The sequence below is a fragment of the Erinaceus europaeus genome, chromosome 6 (assembly GCF_950295315.1).
Source record: "Erinaceus europaeus chromosome 6, mEriEur2.1, whole genome shotgun sequence".
In the NCBI taxonomy this organism is placed as follows: domain Eukaryota; kingdom Metazoa; phylum Chordata; class Mammalia; order Eulipotyphla; family Erinaceidae; genus Erinaceus; species Erinaceus europaeus.
The window spans coordinates 44,092,221-44,104,257 of NC_080167.1; the positions used below are offsets into that span (position 1 = coordinate 44,092,221).

Sequence of the window (12,037 nt, forward strand, 5' to 3'; positions counted from 1 at the left end):
AATGATCCTTCTAGCCTTAAAAAGATAGGTTAGAGGTGAGAATGTTTTGCAGACACATCAGGATAGTTAATAATTGTGTTGGGAGCCGGTCCGTGGCCCAGTGGGTTAAAAAAAAAAAAAAGCAGAAAGCACATGGACCGGCATCAGGATCCCGGTTCGAGCCCCTGGCTCCCCACCTGTAGGGGGTTCGCTTCACAGGCGGTGAAAGCAGGTCTGCAGGTGTCTGTTTTTCTCTCTCTTCTCCATCTTCCCCTCCTTTCTCGACTTCTCTCTGTCCTGTCCAACAACAATGGCAGCAATAACAATAACAACGACGACAATGAAAAACAACAAGGGCAACAAAAGGGAAAAAAAGAATTGAGTTAACTTTGTGTTAACTATTGTAAACCACTAACCCCTCAATACAATGATTTAAAAAATATCAAAGAAACAGGAAAAAAAGTGACTGAGACAATTCTTCCTTGGTTTTATAAAGAAAAGGAGTATGGATAAATAGGTATCTAAGAACATGAAACATGATTTGATAAAATAAGGATTCATTTTCTATGAAAACGAGCACTGTATAGTTAATTGTGGGATCAGTGGATTGGATAGATAGCTGTGGTAGCGGGGTGGCATGGGTGAGGTATTTTATTATATTGGTAAAGGACAAAGAAATTAGTGTTGTGAACACCAACCATGCTGCGCTTTCACTCAAGAGTTATACACATGCTTGTGTCTTTCTGCAGTGTGTTTATTCACTCAATATTACACAAAGAAAAGCAAACTCATTACTTATGTAATTCATGCTAGCAAGCGACAGATGCTGGGAGGGAAAGAAGTCCCAATGCAGGTGGGTGTTTCCCAGAAAGCAGCAGCTCGGTAGCAGCTGAGCTCTTTTTGCCAGTGGGTGGGTTCAGCATGCTGTGCCTGGCCCATGAGGGGATCAGCTACAAGTGGGTTGAAACAACAGCTAGAAATTGGAAAAGACTGGAGACAGAGAGGTGATAGGCTTTAGCTGGGTTGAGTCACAGTCCCACAAAACAAGTGGGTTTCAGTTTCAAGACCTAAAAATTGGGCCAGTGTGCAAAGTGTTGTCCAAATCAGGTTTTTTGTTTTTTTTTTTTGGTATTTTTTCTCCCCTCTGGGCTCAAGTCCAGAGTCTTAGCAGGTGTCTATCAGCAGTTAATAAACGCCTCAAGACTGGTGCAGATGGTCCTAATTGGTTTGGGCCTTCATGGCAAGCCCTTTGGGCAGTCAGATTTTATATACCTTTAACTATCAGATGTATAGATGAGTTTTAAAAATGGAGTAACTTAGGCTTTACATAGCTGATGGGTTTGCAAGTATTTTTTTATAGCTCATTGAGATGGAGTTAGGAAAAAGGAAGCAACTAAAATATGTAAAAATGTATATGCAAAAAAAAGGACACTGGAAAATTACCTGTAGCTACTCGTTAGAATTAAGTGCAGGGGACAGTTTAGGACAGAAAGATATTTTTTCCCATAATACTAATGTTTGTAAGATTTAAAGAATGGGGACACTGGGTACAGGGCTGTGGAGTAGATAGGAGCAGACTACAGTCTAGTTGTTAGTGCACTAGGAGTAAGTCCTGTCTGACCACAGGCCAGTATTACTGAGACTTAAAGAATCAACTCAGTGTACTTAATACATGAGTGATAATTTTTGACATTAGTGTGAAGAGGCATTCTCTCCTCCCCCCCCTTAGTCTACATCAATTGAAGCATATAAAATAAAGCGACGGATTGTAAACAACCCATGTTAAGATAGAACAACTTCTTTTTTTTAATATTATATTTATTTGTTAATGAGAAGGATAGGAGGAGAGAGAAAGAATCAGACATCACTCTGGTACATGTTTTGCCGGGGACTGAACTCAGGACCTCATGCTTGAGAGCCCAACACTTTATCCATTGCACCACCTCCCGAACAACTTCTGTATACTAAAGTAGTATTGGTCAGGTCATGAGTTCTTATTATTTATTTCTGACTAAAAAGACCTCTGGTGACCCCAGGTATACTGTAGTGCTTAACAGCTTATAGATTTGAGATGAAAATGCAACCCTAAAGAGATCATTGTTTCCTTGAAGGTATTTTGTCTTCTACTAAGCATTTGCAGATAGATCTACAGGCCCAGTGGGTAGGCTCACTTCTGGCATGGCTGTCTGATAGGAATAACATTTCTATCAGTATGATTCTTCTTGAAAGCTATGAAAGTAAAAGCATAATTTATGCAACTCCTGCAAGACATGCTTGAATCATGGGAAACAATAAAGGAGCAAGATATGATTGCAAATCAACAGCTCTACAAGAAGTTAAGAACCTTCTCTCTACAACTCAGTTACGGATTACTGCTTAACTTAACGCTGGGTTTTCCTTTTTGCTTTCAGGAAAACCTTTAACTTACGCCCTGGGTGTTGCCTGTCCACAGTTTCCTGGTGGCTCACCGCTTCTGCCTGCTCCAGCCTTGCTCCGGCAGCTTCAAGGCTTCTGGGCTTCAGAGCTTGTTGTGAAAGCTTGCTGCTTTGGCCTGCTACCCCTGCTTCAGGTGTCAAAAAGCTTTTAATTAGCTTGCTTCCTCTAATTACTATAACTAGGCCCTTATGTGTCTGCATAACCTAGGACTAGAAAAGTTATTTTTAGCCATTCAGTCTTCCTTAAAATAAATTCTTGTACCCCTCACTCTTTTTGAGACTCAGGGGAGAGTGAAAGGAAATTGAAGTTACTGCATGATTCACTTTTGATACAAGGCTAGTCTCCAGGCTCTAGGGACATATTGTACTTTTATAAGCATTGTCTGTTCTGATCAGAGGATGCCCATGCTGTACTAGTGTTTAAATATTTTGACTAGCTCTACCACATATGTTTCAATTGTGTCTCTGTACAAAGGAGCCTTTTACCTCTTTAATCAACCCTTGTAGTGTTTTCAGTTTTTGTGTTAGAGAGACTTAATTTTTCTTTTATGTTAAATATTTTGAACACAAACTCATCAGTAGCAGAAGAGTAGTAAAAAAGTGATTTTCATACGTATTAACAGTGACCACCATTAACATGTTAATAGGTATAAAATTATAGACAGGATGAATGAGAAAAATTCTTCAGGAGCTTAAGAATTTCATAGTACTGATTTTACCATACAGTATTAAGTAAAGGACACTAGTTCTGTAATCATATGTGGACTGAGCAAGCTGCTTTAGAGGGAGGAAGGGTATACATGACATGCTTTGTGTAGTCCAGATACAGAGAAGGTTTTCTGTAAATAAGAGTCATTTTGTTATTCTATTATTATTAATAATAAATGATGGTAGATATTATTGCAGGGGAGATAAAAAGAGGCAGATATGAAGCAATAGTGAACAGTAATAATGAACAAAGATAATAAAAGAAAAGTTGAAATTTTAAAATTGTTCATATTATTGAGAACAGCAGGAACTGGGATGATCTTATGCTCTCAACAAATTTTAAAATGCACATCTTTTTTTTATCACAATGCCTTATTTTCCTTTGAGTTGCAGTAACAGTTCAGTGGTATATTTGTAGCTGACTGTATTGATGCCTTCAAATTTTCTAACTATGTTTATCTATATCCATTATAAGGTCATCATATATTCAACAAATAAATGCTGAGCCTTCATGTCTTGGTACTGTACATACACTAGTAAACAAATGAGAAAAAAAATTCCTGACCTCATAAAGTTTATATACTAGAAAGTGAGGCAGTAAACAAAATATTTGGTTGTTGGAAAAGTAATGATGCATTTTTGCATAGAAAAATATGTTATGACTTTTCCTACAGCCCAATGTAAATAGAATGCATGCAGTTAAATAGTGATAAAGGCAAAAGAAGGAAAGAAATAGCTTGGAAAAATGAGAAAGAGTCACATTTTGGTGAGGAAGTAAGAGAGCAAACTGTGGATATGTGGGGGAAAGAGTTTTACCACCTCAGAAATAACATGCATGTAGGTCCTGAGTTGGGGTTGAACAGTGTGACCTTTAAATGTCTGGAGTAGAGCTAGGAGAAGAGTGTATGACACTAGGGAAGCTAGAGCATCAGGATATGTTGAATTTACAAGTTATAGAAGAAATTTTGACTTCTACCTGGAGACAGATTAGAAACTTACTATTTTGAAGCAGAGGAGTGTTTAGAACTGAGCTGTTTAAACAGGATCATTAATGACTGCTATTTGAGAAAAGATTATGGAGGTAAGGGCAGAAGTAGAGTGGCTGGAATTCACAGGGTGATTAATATTTTTACTATAGTTCAGAATGGAATAGATCAGAACAAGTATGGTGAATTCTGCATATATTGAATGGTGTCTAGGTTTGCAATGATGTGTGATAACTGTTTCTTGAATATTAAAATCTTATGTGTGATCATAACTTATAGCTATAAATGAGGATACTTAAATTGTGTTTTGAACTCATTAGCTTGTCACTTACTAGTTAGTTTTGCTACATTTGTAATTTTTTATCATCATAGTTCTTTAATGTAGAGATTTTAAAGAGTTTTTTTTTTATAGAAACAGAGAGAGAGAGAGAGAGAGAGAGAGAGAGAAACCGGCAGCATTGAGAGAGAGAGAAAGAGAAAGAAACTGGCAGCATTTCTTCACTGCTTGTGAAGCTTCCCGAACCTCATAGGTGAGGAACTCAGGGGCTTGAACTCAGGACCTTGTGCATCCACTCTACTGGGTGTGCCACTGCCCGGCCCCTATTACAGTGGCTTGTTTTTTATTGCCACCAGGGTTATCACTGGGGCTCAATGCCATCACTAGAATCCATTTTTTTTTTCTGGCAGCTGGCTCCTCTCCTCTCCTCTCCTCTCCTCTCCTCTCCTCTCCTCTCCTCTCCTCTCCTCTCCTCTCCTCTCCTCTCCTCTCCTCTCCTCTCCTCTCCTCTCCTCTCCTCTCCTCTCCTCTCCTCTCCTCTCCTCTCCCCTCCCCTCCCCTCCCCTCCCCTCCCCTCCCCTCCCCTCCCCTCCCCTCCTCCCTTTATCTTTTATAAAATTCATTTCTAATATTTTATTACTGGAAATGGCACTATGGTGGATACAGCGATTAGTTTTTTAAAGTACATGGTAAATCGAGGAATTTCTAGTTGTATTTCTATGTATATGTATGTGTCATGGTTATAAGATTATAGAACAGTAGAAGTCGAAGAACTCAGATTTTCTTATTTCATAGTTAAAGACATTGACATACTTGTAATCCTGCCACATGTGGTAGAGCTAATGATAGTTAAAGAGATGGGGCTATGATATGTTTAGTGTAATGCTGAGGCGTGATAATGCCCAGTGTTTATTGAGCACCCAGGAAGTATCATATACTTGTGTTATTTTAACTTGTACTGCAATTATGTAAGCACCACTATCAACTAAGTTTTATTGATGAGAAAACTTGAGTTTTAAAAAGTTGTTTGCCCAGAGTTGTACAAGGTAATGATAGACCCAGAATTCAAGCCCAATTAATCTGGCTACAGATTCACTCCCTGAACACTTAGAAATAAATGCTAAGTCACTATTATAATGTGCAATAAGTGCTAGTTTATTTGTACTTAACAACATTTTAATATGCAGGTGGTATTGGTTTCAATCTTTTAAAAAATTTTTTCCCCTTTATTGGGGGATTAATATTTTACATCTGACAGTAAATACAATAGTTTGTACATGCATAACATTTCTCAGTTTTCCACACAACAGTACAATCCCCACTAGGTCCTTTGTCACCCTTTTCCAGGACCTGTATTCTCCCCTCCTCCACCCACCTCAGAGTCTTTTACTTTGGTGCAATACACCAACTCCAGTCTCAATCTTTTTTTTTTTTTTTTTAAAGACAGATAATTTAGTGTATATATTCTACTTAGTATTTCCACTGGGGTTTGGAGCAGCACAACATAAGCATTAGTGTTTCTATGGCAAGTATGTTTATCTTTACATTATGTGATCTCACTAAATTCACTAGATTAGATAAAGCAAAAAACAAACAAAAAAGAATTATAATTAATTTAATTTAAATGCATGCATGCTGCAAAATGAGTTGTGAAAACATTCTTAATTTCAAATAGTAGGGAAATGAATGTATAGATTATATGCATTGTGTGTGTGTGTGGACATTATTACTGCCTCAATTACTAATGTTACTATCAGCCATCATGAGATACATACTCATATGCGTAGAAAACTTGGTGAATCCTTAGTGCTGGATGTAATCTTCTTATATCATAATTGAGGAGAGGAAAGTTAGCTAACCCTACCAGCCATCCTTTCCTAAGTCAGAGAAGCTTAAGCAATAATTTCCTATATCCTCAGTGTAAGGATGTGTAGGTAGCTCTCTGCTTCTATGTATGTCCATTCCCCATTATACTCTATGTATGTAATTTGAGTCCACAAATTAGTTACTGTCTGTGCTCTTTAACAGTCTCTTTTATATCTCCAGCTTTACTGAGATATTGCATAAGGTTTAGGAATATAAAGTAATGATTTGATTTTATATGTCTGTATTGCAGAATGATTACTGCAATAAGGTTAACATTTTTATTGCCTTACATAATTGCCATTATTATTTTTGGTAGTGACAATAATTAAGAACTGTATAATCATATTCATCCCATAACTAGAAGTTTGTACCCTTTGAGCTATATCTATCAACCCCCCTATTCCTCAGGTCCTGAAAACCACCATTCTACTCTTATGCTGTGTTCAACTTTTTGAGATTTGACATGTAAGTCAGATTACATTTTGTCCATCTTTTCCACTAACTTATTTCACCTGCTATAATTTCCTTCCAAGGGCAGGGGAGATAGCATAGTGGTTATGCAAACAGACTCTCAGGCCTGAGGCTCCCAGGTCTCAGATTCAATCCCATCATAAGCCAGAGCTGATAAAAAAAATTTAAAAAATAATTATACATACTTTCTTTTCAGATCATCCTTGTTGAGAAAGCAGGATTTCCGTATATATACATATGCATACATGTGCATATACATACAATATATTTTTTCTTTTTCTACTTGCTCCTTCCTATTTGTGTCTGTGTGATTTCACTGCTCCCTGTGAACTTCTGTATCTTTTCAGTCTCAGGCAGAAACAGAGGTAGAGAGAGGCATAGAAAGGAGATGACACCACAGCACTGCTCCTCCATTCATGGAGCTTCCCTTTAGAGCGATGCATGGTGTCCTCGTGGTGCCTGTGACTCGAACTTGGGTCCTTGCTCATGTTAGTGTGCTCTTTGTAGGGGGAAGACATCTCCCTACCCCTGCCAGGTTGTTTTCTTTCTTTATTTATTTAGGATGGAGACACAGAAATTGAGAGGGAAGAGGAAAATAGGGAGGGGGGAAAAGAGAAAAAGAGAGAGGTAGAGAGAGAAAGAGAGAAAGAGAAGCCTGCAGCACTGCTTCACCGCTCCTCAAGTGTGCTCACTGCAGGTGGGGTCAGGGAGCTTGAACTCGGGTTCTTGCATATGTGCCCTCTACCAAGTGTGCCACTGCCTGGCCCTACTCCCACCATGTTTCCTTCCTTCTTTCCTTTCTTCCTTCCTTCCTTCCTCCCTCCCTTCCTTCCTTCCTTCCTTCCTCCTTTCTTGTGTTGCCTTTTTCTTTTAACATGAGTCCATTGGGAGAAAGAACAGTTTAACTGACGTACTGTTTTTGTAACTATGACTAAAGTCTAAAGTGAATGCTTTTGAAATTAACATAATTCTTTTTCGTTTATATTTTGATTGATTAAAATTGTAACCACAGTCATTATAACCATTTATGATAATTACAAAGAAGCATTCTAGGTTATATACTTTAATAATGTTATATACTGAGTTTTAACTATATGACCATATTTAATTGCAGTCTGTTTCAAATATAAATTTTTGAAATGTTCTTCATATGTACAGTTGCTGTGAAGATTTTAAAGTTTTTGACACTTGATTTTAAACCTGTTATCTTTGAAAATGTCCATTTTGAAACATTTGAAGATAAACTGTATGTAATTTGTCCTGTCCTGTGTTTTAAGGTATATTGCTTACCTGCCCCTTAATAACTTGAAATGTTCTGAATGAACTTTTGTCTCCTGTAGTTCATTCTTAGCCTTAAAGTATCTACAATTAGCTGGAAGGACCCTTAGAAATTATCTAGTCAAACAGAAGCAGAGAAAGAGAAGCAAGGTAATGGGGCTTACAGATTTGTGTTTATTAGTTTTTTCATCCATGGTTAACATGAAAAATATAGAGATATGTATATATGTTTTAGAGCAGGAAAGTTGAAAAAGAAGGATGTAATGTGGAAGTATCAATTGATAAATGTTTTTTTAAAAATATGTTCACTAATGTAATTTTTTTCAACTGATAATATTATTTGATTTAGGATCTTAGAACTGAACTGCATGGAAATCATTGACAATTTTGGTTTTTACTTTTTTACAGAGAGGAAAAAGGATGACTGAGAAAAGTTATTACTTCTCATATTAAAAACTTGTATTTCCTTTGTAGGTTGCTGTAGTAAAACTAAAAAATGCAGATAAGGTATTTGCCATGAAAATATTGAATAAGTGGGAGATGCTGAAACGAGCTGAGGTAAGATTTTTAAAATTTTTTATATTTATTTATTTATTCCCTTTGTTGTTGCCCCTGTTATTTTATTGTTGTAGTTATTATTGTTGTTATTGATGTCATTGTTGTTGGATAAGACAGAGAGAAATGGAGAGAGGGTGAGAGAAAACAGACACCTGCAGACCTGTTTCATCGCTTGTGAAGCGACTCCTCACCAGGTGGGGAGCCAGGGGCTCGAACTGGGATTCTTATGCTGGTCCTTGCGCATTGCGCCACGCGCGCTTAACCCACTGCACTACTGCCTGACTCCCGGTAAGATTCTTATAAAATAATACTTGAAACAACTGTAATACTGTAGAGTCCATAGACCTTTAAATATTATTTAGTAACATTTTTCTCTATGGTATAAGGTCTGTGAGACAAAAATTCGATTATAACAATTGTAATACAGCTATGATAAAAGTTGTAATTTATGCTGCTAACTTAATTTTAGGTAAAAACCAAATGAAGGATGGTTTGTGACACACTAGGTTGAACACATGTGTTATAATGTGTAAGGACATTAATCCAAGACCTCGGTCCCTACCTGCAGGGAGGAAGCTTCAGGAGCAGTGAAGCAGTGATGCAGATGTCTCTCTGTCTCTTTCCCCCTCTCCGCCCTCCTCCCCTCTCAGTTTCTTTCTGCTCTATCAAATAAAAAATTAGAAGTAAATAAATAGTTAATTAAAAGCCAAATGGAGGGACTGGGTGGTGGTGCGTCTGGTTAAGTGCACACATTACAGTGTGGAAGGTCCCAGTTCAAGCCCCTGGTCCCCATCTGTAAGAAGGAAAGCTTTCCATGTGGTGAAGCAGGGCTGTAGGTGTCTATGTTTCTCTCCCTATCATTGCCATTCCTCTCCATTTCTGGTTGTCTATATCCAATAAATAAAGATAATAAAAAAGTTAAAACCAAATGGAAAGCTTTACTATGTGGGTCTGATTTATGTTTGTTAAAAGAAGAGGTGGAAATCAGCTTCTTGTATATGAAGAAAATTTGTCATAGTTGATTACCATTTGACACAAGTTGTTGTGATCATTCTGCTGCATTTCTCTGTATTCTACTCCAAGCAAAAGTCCAAAGGATTTTGTTTATACCCTTTCAGAATTCTGCCTTTTTACTAATGGTGTAGTAAAATATATGTTTTGTTTAACATTTTTTAACATTTTAAAAAGATTTTATTCTCATGAGAGAGAGATCACTGTTCACTTTTGACTTATGACTTACGGTGGTTCCGTAGGGTTTGAACCTATGACCTGTGGAACATCAGGCATGAAAGTTTAGTATGCTACCTCTATGTTATCTTTCTGGCCCTTGTTTTATATTATTAAATAATAATAATAATTACTTGTATGGAAGGAATTGCCACAGTCTTACGTTAGTGCTAGATTTGAGGGAAAGATTGGCTAGAATGGTATTAAAAGTACCATTGGTACACATTTGGTGTGTATGGTTAGAACTAATATTACGTGGTCTGGGAGGTGGCGCAGTGGATAAAGCATCAGATTCTCAAGCATGAGGTCCTGAGTTCAATCCCTGATAGCACATGTACCAGGGTGATGCCTGGTTCTTTCTCTCTCCTCCTATGTTTCTTATTAATAAATAAAATATTTGTTAAAAAAGAACTAATATTACATATATACTTAGGGTATATACACTTAACAATGTGTAATTATTTTAACTTGTAGAAGGTTATATTGCTGAGTAGTCTTGAATATTCTGGAGGTTATTAAGACATAACCAAAGATGATGAGAAACTGGCCTTTAGAAATCTTTATCTCCCAAAATACTACCATGACACCAACCTGCCTTCCCTAGGCAGACAACTTCACCGGTGTGTCCTGCAACCCCACCTCTCTGGAACCCTACCCCATTAGGCATAGGTTGGGGGTACGGATCAACCTGTCAGCACCCATATCCAGTGGAGAAGCAATTTCAGAAGCCAGACCTCCCACCTTCTGCACCCCATAGAGATCTTTGGTCCATAATCCCAGAAGGATAAAAAAAGGAAGAAGCTTCTAGTGGAGGGGAGGGGATATACCATTCTGGTGGTGGGAGTTGTGTGAATTGTACCACTCTTATCACATAATCTTGTCTATTACTATTAAATCACTAATAATAAAAAGAGAGATATGCTGAAAAGTAAGAAAACCCAAAGCAGAATTTGGACTGGGTTTCGTGTATTGCATGAAAGTGAAAGACTCTGGGGTGGAGGGGAGGGTTCAGGTCCTGGAACATGGTGGCAGAGGAGGACCTCGAGGAGGTTGAATTGTTATGTGGAAAACTGAGAAGTGTTATTCATGTATACACTGTATTTTACTGTTGATTTTAAACCATTAATTTCCCCAATTAAAAAAAAAAAGAAATCTTTATCTCTCAGTAGTTATAGCAACCTGAAAAAGAACAAACATAGGGAAAAGCAAAAAGATCCCTATGGTAAAAGATACAACGGTGGGAGTCCGGCGGTAGCGCAGTGGTTAAGCACACGTGGCGCAAAGTGCAAGGACTGGAGTAAGGATCCCAGTTCAAGCCCCCGGCTCCCCACCTGCCAGGGAGTTGCTTCACAGGAGGTGAAGCAGGTCTGCAGGTGTCTATCTTTCTCTCCCCCTCTCTGTCTTCCTCTCCTCTCTCTATTTCTCTTTGTCCTATCCAACATCATCACCAACAATAAAAACAACAAGGGCAACAAAAGGGAAAATAAATAAATATAATAAAAAATTAAAAAAAAAGATACAGTGGTAATAAAAAGAAATACTTTGGATAAATTTGGATAAATTTAGAAATTTGAAAAGTATAGCAAAACTCAAAAGAAGAAACTAATAATAATGCTTTTTATCATCTAGAATTAAATGGCACTTTTGGTCAAGTTTTTGCTTTCTATCCCCCGTGAATCTATAAGAAAAATGACACAAATGAAATACATTCTTTGCAATATGATATCACATTACAGATAACACTAACTCTTTAACTATATCCTATCCATGGGGTGAGGGTAGATAGCATGATGGTTATGCAAAGAGACTCCCATGCCTGAAGCTCCAAAGACCCAGGTTCAATCCCGCATACCACCACAAGCCAGAGCTAAGCAGTGCTTTGGTTAAAAAAAAAAAAAAAACTGTATCCCATCCAAGTTAACCCTTCCCACCTACCAGAGACAATCACTATATAATATTCTGCTTAAAGGAATACCTAGAAACTTTTCTTCCTTGTATATAACTTTTAAAAAAATTTTTTTTTGTATTTCTTTAGTCTCTTTTGTTGCCCTTATTGTTTCGTTGTTGTAGTTATTATTTTTGTTGTTACTGACGTTGTTGTTGTTGGATAGGACAGAGAAATGGAGAGAGGAGGGGAATACTGAGAGGGGGAGAGAAAGACAGACACCTGCAGACCTGCTTCACCGCCTGTGAAGTGACTCCCCTGCTGGTGGGGAGCCGTGTATATAACTTTTTAAAATGATTTTTAAGGG

The 12,037-nt window shown here is 37.6% G+C and overlaps 1 protein-coding gene across 18 annotated transcripts in view; it reads left to right on the forward strand.

Moving 5' to 3' along the window:
* CDC42BPA (CDC42 binding protein kinase alpha) overlaps positions 1–12,037 on the forward strand; it is a 244,023-nt gene that overhangs the window by 89,759 nt on the left and 142,227 nt on the right. For 17 of the 18 annotated variants that reach the window (XM_060192090.1, XM_060192086.1, XM_060192092.1 and 14 more), the window contains exon 3: positions 8,475–8,558. In XM_060192090.1, coding sequence (XP_060048073.1) covers positions 8,475–8,558 — 84 coding nt within the window. Of the gene's footprint in view, positions 1–2,390; positions 2,549–8,474; positions 8,559–12,037 lie in introns of all 18 variants that reach the window. The other variant, XM_060192095.1, reaches the window with a different exon arrangement.